Raw genomic sequence first — 9,320 nt, 5'->3', positions numbered from 1 at the left:
ATAATAATAATAATGATTAATTTTCGTTGCTACAAACGAGTACTAACGATTTAGAAGTTATCTGTATGTTTTCCTGACGTCCTTCATATATTTAAGATTTTATTAGCGGAGAAAGTATTGACGGGGTTGATAAATGAAATGGAAAAATATAGTACATACAAGTACTATCCATGCTGAATCCTTGCCCATGATAATTTTTTCTGTACCTTCATTTCCGACGCTGCACGATTTTTCCCGCACCTCTTACGTCTAGGGGTGTGGGGTAAAAATGAAAAAGAATGTAGTACATTCAGGTACTCACTGAGTACAATCGATACTATAAGAAAGACAATCGATTTATCAAACTTCGACTCCAAGTTCACACAGCTGGATCACCTTAAGCTTAGCACGTATGAAAAAATCGTATATAAATTTTCTATACGGATTGCGAATAGAAATTCGATAGGATTTCCGTATAAGTATAATATTCGGATATTTCTTTACGAATATTTTCTATTCATAACTTTTTACATACATTTTTGTTTTCATACGTAAGATGTCTAAACGCCCTATAGGAAAACGTAGAGAAATGTCGCAACTTCATGCGGAATGTTTCTAGGGGAGGATAGGGTAAACCAGACACTAGACTTTTTTTTAATTATTCATAACTCAGAAAAAAATCGATCAATTGAGCTCAGTTTAGGCTCGTCATAAAGGGAAAGAATTGTTCTTTGTGTTTATGTTCCTTTGGTTGTTCATTGTTACTTTTATTATTTCCAAAAATGAATGACAGGATAAAAAATACAATGAACCACCAACTCAAGTCTGCGCGCGCGACGCGGTCCTTTCTAATTGAATCACAAGTGTGACCTCTCGGGTTGTCATGTCGTTAAAAATATATAGAAAAAATATAACATGACAAGGCTCAAGATGTCTATCTGTCTACTTAAGTGGTGCGGGGAGCGGGTAAATGGTAATGGTAGTTTCTCGGCGATGTCTTCCGAGGGGTAAAGAGAAAAAGATGTAAAAAGAAGAGTGGGAATGGATGTATTCACATTATACACCCTCTGTTCTTTTAATTTCTTCAAAGCTCCACCCTCAGATCCCATTCCACGCCTCTGGATTAATAAGGCGTCGACAATGTGACGTCTTTTTTCTTCTGCTCCGACATACCCAGGAGCTGTAGTGAGAGAGTCACTCCAGCGAATGGTACAGCGGAAAGATCGGTGGTGGGGGCGGTGGGACAAGAAGTGGAGTTGATAAAAGAAGAGAGTGGTTAATAAATGTGTTCTTAGGCACTGTGACGTTCATCTGGTTCGTTTGGTGGTGATGCGAGTATTAAGGAGAGTTTATGGAGGGTTCCGGAGGAGGCTTAATGATGGTTTAGTAATTTTTAACTGTTTTAGTTGATTTTTAGTTGTTTTAGAAATTCATACGTTTAATGTTTGCCATGAATATTGATGGATTAGGAGTATGAGGATTTGATGAACTTCGATACCTCAAGCGTTTTTATTCTCAATTTTCAATGAATGGGGGTGGAACATGCTAACGTATTTGTTAAGGGATACTTTCAAAATTGTATTGGAAATAATAGTAGATTTTGCCGATTCCATGTCGGGATGTTGCTAAAAGATGTGTTCTTGGGCACTGCGACGTTCATTTGGTTCGTTTGGTGGTGATGCGAGTATTAAGGAGAGTTTATGGGGGGTTCCAGGGCAGGCTTAATGGTGGTTTAGTAATTTTTAACTGTTTTAGTTGATTTTTATTTGTTTTAGAAATTCATACGTTTAACGCTGGGATTGATTTTCCGTACTCGTTGATCATTGAATGTTTGCCATGAATATTGATGGATTAGGAGTATGACGATTTGATGAAATTCGATATCCCAAGCGTTTTTATTCTCAATTTGCAATGAATGAGTATGGAACACGCCAATGTATTTGTTAGGGGATACTTTCGCAATTATATTGCAAATAATAACCGATTTCGCTGATTCCATGTCGCGGAATTGATAAAAGTAGAGAGTGGTGAATAAATGTTTGGTAATGATGATACATGATACACGAATTTTTTGATACAAGTAAAGAAGAACTTCTCAAAAAATACTTGTTTCCTCAGTGTACACGGGACACGACCCGGAGTTCCGGAATAAAAATTTGAAAATCTAACTACTTACTATATTTTTAGCGGATATTTTCATTGATAGGGCTTCTAGATACTTAAAAATGAGATATAAAATTTTTTCAAATTTTTCTGAAGCTTTATTGCAGTGTAATTTAAAAAATTGGAAAAAGTGCGGCGTGGCGCGCATAGCGCGACCAACGGAGTGTTGATAGAAACTTGTAAAAAACTGATTCATTTTCTAATGGAATTACTCTAGCGAACCCGCACTTTTTTATACGCGAATGCTTCGACTTGAGATAATATGAGTAAACATGCACATACCTTATTCAAAAGATAGTGCGAATTTTTAAAAGAATTTTCTTGTTGAAAAATCATCATTATTAAACACTGCCCATTAGACTGGCGCAGTAAGTTCGTTGGCTCACATGCTCGAGGTCCCGGGTTCAAAACTCGGACGGGTAGAATGGTGAGATCTAACCATTTAAAATGTCGATCAGATTTCGCAGTATATTCAAAACTGAGTAAGCGAGATGTAAGCTTTGCGATTTGAAGCTCTTGGGGTATTACTACTGATCTATTTTTGCTTTGTATCATTTCAGCCAGAAATACAATAGTTTCTCTACAATAAGTTTATTTACTCCCTTTACAGACATTGAAGCCAACAGATCCGCCAATATTCGAAATCACACATTTGCTGATCAACGAGACCGCAACCCAACTTGCGCTCTGGGGAAATCTTGGAATAGTCGTAGTCGAATTGCCAAGGAGATGGGGCAAGGACAATGCCTTTCAAGGTGGCAAGAAAGAGATCTCTTGCGTGTGAGTATATTACGTAAAATTATCATTCACAATATTTTAGGTGTTCATTCCATTCAATCTTTGTTCTCATTGTTCCGTTCTGATATTTAGATTTTTTGAATTTCGCAACTCTAGTAATTAAAACGATTATCAGTCCTTGAACGTAATTTTAGTGTTCAAAAGTTGGAAGTTAGAAAGTGCAAACGTTGAATACTAACCGCCTCATCAACAACACATGCCACACACTTAAAAGCTAACGCGATTCGGGGAGTATAGGTACCATTTTACACAACCCTTTAGACACTTGAAGTCATACAAAACGAGTCATAGTCATCCAAATCTTAGAGGGTGATTATAACGCAGAGGCGATTAAGAGATATTTGGTATTTCAGAGATAAACGTTATCGTTTAACTTCACCCCTTCGAGTTCATGGTAAAATTCGAACAATTTCACACCTCTATATATAAATGAGGACATAAAACAAAGCCCCGCACATGACCCAGTCATTTGAATATTTTTAAAAAATCCCACTAAAAATAGTCCTGCCCAAATTCAATTGTCCTGTCATTCAGGCTACCAATCGACAATTATACTAATGAAAATTGACAATATATTAGTAGCGAAGTGGTAAAACGGTACAAGTCAATTTTGACATTGACCAGTTTTCAATGAATATCTCGGAATCTAAGGGAGAAAGCAAAATTTTTGTTATAACCATTTTTGTAGAGCCGATTGGGTGCTACCACAAATGTAATTACGAAAATTTCGCATCTTCCTTAGATTCGGAAATCTTCCTCAAAAACTCAACTGAGAGATAAGTCGACTTAAACCGTTTTACCCCTTCGCTACTGATATATTATTTTTCATGGAGTGAATAACGATCTATCACGGATATTTAATTCAAAAATGCTAAATCGTGAGAATCCCCCTATAACTGGAACATTTTGTTCCAAGAATTTAGAAGCTTTCTGTGGATTCGTTAATCTCAAAGATAATTGTACAGGGTGAAATAATTGATAATTGTACCATTTGAAATAGGATAAATCATATTTCAATTGTAAAATATGATTTCTATCGGAATTTTTATTTATTTTTCGAAAGAAATATCAGATCAACGAGAAAAAGTGGGCAACAGAATCCCATCAACGTTAAAATTTTTCGACTTTGATTTTCACTATGAAGTTGACGTGAGTGGGGGAAATGATCACCAATTATCAAAAATTTTCTGAAAATTGCCGATAAAAATTCAAAAATTATACTTGGAATTTTTTTTAATGCATTTTCAAACATGTTAAATTACAACCCTGGGATCTCTTCTACACGATAAATCTCCTCTTTTGAACATAAGTATTCGCAAGAAATTTACCTACAATATTTACTGGAATGTGGATATTTTGTTGAATTGTTAAAACATATTTGACTCAATATTCAATTTGTAAATTTCTTTGGAAAATTCAAATCCATTCTAAAATTTTAATTTTTATTAAATTTGAAAAAACTTTGTTTTATTCCAATTTATGATTTGAATCCTGTTACGACATAACATTTCTCAAGGTGGGCTGAGTCTTTCAATGCGTTAACAACTCAGAATTGATGATAACTCTGATAATGTTGTTCTCATTGAACTGATGAAGATCATAGCATTTTTAGAGACAAACAAGATCCAATTACCCCAAATTTGACCGTTTCTCTCGAGGGGCTACTCACTCCAGAAATCCCGGCGCCACTCTGGCAGGAAATCATCCCAAAATCACGTGAAATTACCGAAATCACTGCAATCAAGTGATTTCAGCTCTCCGAAATCATTTTCGAAATCATCTCCGAAATCACGTAAAATTGCCTAAAATCAATGAAATCACCGAAATCAGTGGCGCACTAGCGTAGTGTGAACGGTGCAAGTATGTCGTGATTTTGAAATTGACACGCCTGCCAACGATGATAATAAAATGCCGTATATCCTGCCATAGTAAAATGGTAAAATGGACCGCTTTACATCGTCATTAACTCAAGATTGGCAGAGTGTAATCAAACGAATTCATTATTATTTGTCAGTTATTATTGCCAGTTTTTATTTTCATAATATATCAGAACGCGTTTTGCCCCAACTCTATTATTTATTAACTTTACTTTTTTTAAATCACTGATTTTGAATTAATGAAATCATTCAAAATCATGAAATCACCCGAAATCGATTTCCGAAATCATTTTCGACATCATGGTGTCACTCAATGATGGAGTGAGTAGCCCCTCGGTTGCTCTTGAAATACATACGTCAAATGATTCTATTACCCGTCAGTTCTCCCTCACCACTCGATTCGAACATAATTTCACAGTCCATTAAATCATCAACCTGTCCTGAAACTCATAAAATAAAACTTTGCACCCACTGAATTATCCAAGAACTGAAATGTCCAAGAATTAAGCTTGAAATCTTACCCAGAACCCAGCGGAAAGGATTTATGCAGGGAAAGTTGTGAACGTGTAGCTTTTTGAATGTTACCAAAAAACTTTCTACCATTATTAAGTGTCTTGCTTACGCTTCTACTTCCTGCCCCCGCCCTTAAATTTTCTTCACAGTTTTCTTCTCACCCACTGTATACACAACTCTAATGCATACAGTACACTCGGAAGAGCGTCATCATGTACACAGAGAAATGTAATGTTGGGTCGACCAGTTTGTAAGCAAGTTGTGGTCATTAAAACGAATCTCGGGGATTTAATGTCTAAACCCTCCTACCCCCTTGCGCTTTTCACTGAGGTTCTTCTTCTGTGTGCGCAGTGGAATATGTACGGAGGAGGTAGGACATGTATAGAGACCGTCACACCGAAATTCCAAGACAGGCCAACGTCTTGTGGTTCATCCTGACATTTATCACTTTTCAAGACTTGATATCAAAATTACACTGTTAAAAATTTTGGTCTGAAGTTTCCAGTACATTTTTTGGAAATTTTTATCAAATTTAATTATAATACCAATGAAATTTCAAAGAATTTCATCATTAAAAATTCAGAATTTTTGGGGAAAAATCAAAGAGAACTGCAAATTTCAGATTCATTTTTCCCTGAGAATAAATAGAAAACCACAAAATTCCGGTAAATATATTCCTGAATTTTCAGGACAGGGACACTGAATGCGATTTAGGGGGAAAAGAATATGAAATTTCAGATTTCACTGAAAATTCAATCTAATTTGGCACTGAATATGCATATTAGATTGGAATTTCAAATGAATTGGGAAATTCTCGTCTTTATGGTCCTTAAAACTCTAGAATTTTACTGAATTTCATTATTTTTATCCCCCGAAATCACATTCAGTGGTACTGTCCTGAAAATTAGTAGTCAACTGTACATGAAATTTCATTTTTTTCTAACAGTATAGTTGTTGTTGGTGAAAGTAGAAAAATTTTACTTGTGAACTATTTCAAATTGACGAGATGCACCTCTCAATTGCAGACTTTGGATTCAGAATGCATTTTTAATTGTAAGTAATTAATTTTTATTAATTTTTTTCTGTTTCATTGGTTTTATCGAAGTAATTCTCGATTTGAAACCCCTCCTCTAGCCTGCCCCCCCTCCTTTCTTTTTCTCTCATTGTTATCTGCGGTATCATGGCCGTCTTACTCTTAGCTGTGCCCCATTCGAGCTAGGACTGCACGGGAAATCATGTAAAACCCCAGTCGCACAGCCGGCCGATTGTGCAGTGCCCTAATATATCCATCTGTCAAACTGACTAGATGGAGACACTAGGCCGTTACACCGTACCTACCGCCCGCAATTTTTTGTGCGAGCGAGGTGTTCCTAAGCGATCACCCATCCAAGTACTAACACAGCTCAACGCTGCTTAGCTTGGATGTCCGCCGGAGCAACACCTCACCCACCTAACCATTACAGTCGGTTCATTGTAAGTAATTAAATGCAGCAGAAATTTATGAATCATTAGAAAAATTTGACACTTGCCAAGTATTTCAGAAATTTCCGTACTGCTCTTCACTTTTCCTCGTGCGCGGATTGGTATTAGCATATAATTCAAATTTTAGGTCTTCAGTTCATTGCGAAATTTGCACCAAGTATAACTTGGGAAAAAATAATTCATCTGTCCGAAATGATTTGTTTTCTTTAGGAATTGTAGGAAATATGTTGTTGTAAAAACTACTATAATTTTCTAGCCACTTCAATTGACAAAGTCGATTTTTTTTTTAATTTTTCCGGTTAACCAGTCAATTGTAATTAAAGAAAAACGACGCGCGACGGAGTTTCCCTCATATGGTGACCAATCTAGGGTTAAGACTTTAAAAGTCTCAAATTGAGGCAGAACCAATTTTTTCTCTCAATGCATGAATGACACTCAACAAAAAAACCCATTTGTTCCTACTGATTGTTTTTTAATTCATGATAATTACCGTTACACTACCTCAATACCTAAATACCAAAAATTCATAAAATAAACATTGCCGTTGCATTGCTGAAACTCTCCTGAAAAAGCCACCAACACCGAAGCCGGCCCGCAATGGCAAATGCGAAGATTCCAAGCGTTGAGATTTCTCGGATTAACCAAATGGCGGCAATAATAGCGATTATTCGGCTTATGATATCAGACCGCGAAGTGGCTTTTCCCCATTCCCCGCACCCTCCCTCCCCCCTTTGCCGGCCACTTTACCGAAAGAGCCACTAACTGCACCTAGGCGTCGCCCAAATCCTGACTTCAAGACACCGGATTAAAACTATTACCACCAACCTCCACTACTTCTCCATTGGTATCCGAGGGGTGAGTGCTCACCCCCTTTCCCCGCCATCTTACGCCGCGCGAAATAGTCCCTCTTCTATTTGGTAGCGTCCTAATTCTTTGCGGCAACCGAAACTGCGTCTGTTTTACGAGTTGAATAAAGACGACTTGGTAATCCCCTGCGACGCTCTCACAACTGGCGTACAGACCTCACCAGGGGGTTTCCAAAAAGCTGATTAGCTTTTGGCGCTTGGACCCAGTACTGGTTATCCATTCATCTACACACATAGACTTGGCTGGTTTGATAACGAACCAACTCACGATTAATTTTCATTAATGAATAGTCAAGAGCAATTTCCCGGAATTTTCGCCAGTTGGAAAATTCATGAAGTTGATCTCTTGGTTGGGCAGTTGTTGCAATGTTGCATTCTGTCAATTGTGTTCGGGGCGAAATGAAAAATTGAAGGATTGAGATGTGGGTAGTGATGCCGTCGAGATTACACGATAAAATGTTTGGACAGATCATTACGGTCTGAAAAAACATATATCGTAACGATATATCGGCGATATAAAAACAGAAAAAACAGAAAAAGTCGAGACCTAGGCAAAATAACTGCTCAAAAAATCGTGACGAGATGCACCAACCCAATGTCTTTCGAGATTGCAACGATTCCAAAACTTTTGATGTTTTTTCAGATAGTGATGATCTATCCAAAAAATTTATCGTGTAGTCTCGACGGCATCACTAGATGTGGGACAAAAACGTCAATTTAACGGAAGTCAAAGGAATGATTAATTTGACTGCAAACAATTTTTCTAGTTCATTTCCTGATCAGTTACTTGACGATTGTGTTCTGCAATATTCGCGTGACTGTCATGAGAACTTCTCTACCACTCTGGTTTACGCTTGTTTGCCGAGTTCGAAACACATTAAGGATATTTAAATTTCTAATTTCGCTGAGAATTTAATGGAACTCTAAATTTTTGAGTAGCAAGACGTCAAGAATTCCCGAATGTACTTGGATTTTCAATAAAAACATCAATGTTAGCGACCAACTTACGCTGTATTTCCATATGATTGAAAGTTCAACGCCCCCTGCTCGCTCCGCTCGCCAATCCCCATATGACCCCCATGATCTTTATTCTAACCCTTAATCTGACCTCATTATACCCCTCACGACCCTTACTTTGACCCTTAATTTTGGATTTTTATATAGAGCGATAATACAGAGACGCGTATTTTGCCCCTTGTGATCCTCAATTTCTGACCCCCAGGACCCTTAATCTGATCCATATGACTCGTAATGTCACCCTTGTGACCATCATTTAAACCTTTTTCTGAATCTTGTGACCCTTAATCTAATCCTTGTGACCTTTATTTCGATCCTTATTCTGATCCTCGTGACCCTTACTCTGACCCTCAAGACCCTTATTCTGACCCTTATGACCTCTATTCTGACCCCCATGACTATTATTTTGACCCGAGTCGAATAATTGGACCTGACAAGTTCTACTTAGGTCTTTCCGTTCAGAACTGGATAGGTCTTGGGAAGCCTCTTCCCAAGTGGTTCCGAGACCTTTCTACCTCTGGTTATGTCCCATTTCAGCACTTGTTAGGTGTAAGTAGGACTTGTATTCAGACTTTCCAAATCCTTGCCGGTCCCCGTAATTCTATGGGCCTATATTAAATCTGCG

At 37.4% G+C, this 9,320-nt stretch overlaps 1 protein-coding gene across 2 annotated transcripts in view; it reads left to right on the top strand.

Annotated features, from left to right (window-relative positions):
- Positions 1–9,320, top strand: part of LOC107039333 (nuclear pore complex protein Nup88) — a 126,202-nt gene that overhangs the window by 93,903 nt on the left and 22,979 nt on the right. Inside the window, exons 1-2 of one of the 2 annotated variants that reach the window (XM_015258896.1) lie at positions 1,285–1,360; positions 2,753–2,922. In XM_015258896.1, the coding sequence (XP_015114382.1) occupies positions 1,331–1,360; positions 2,753–2,922 (200 nt within the window). In that variant the 5' untranslated portion in view covers positions 1,285–1,330. Of the gene's footprint in view, positions 1–1,284; positions 1,361–2,752; positions 2,923–9,320 lie in introns of those variants that run through there. The other variant, XM_015258895.1, reaches the window with a different exon arrangement.

The sequence above is a fragment of the Diachasma alloeum genome, unplaced genomic scaffold, assembly GCF_001412515.2.
Source record: "Diachasma alloeum isolate Michigan unplaced genomic scaffold, Dall2.0 Dall_scaffold_00296, whole genome shotgun sequence".
Classification (NCBI taxonomy): domain Eukaryota; kingdom Metazoa; phylum Arthropoda; class Insecta; order Hymenoptera; family Braconidae; genus Diachasma; species Diachasma alloeum.
The sequence above is the reverse complement of the archived record's forward strand: the minus strand, read 5'-3'. Positions and strand labels throughout refer to the sequence as shown.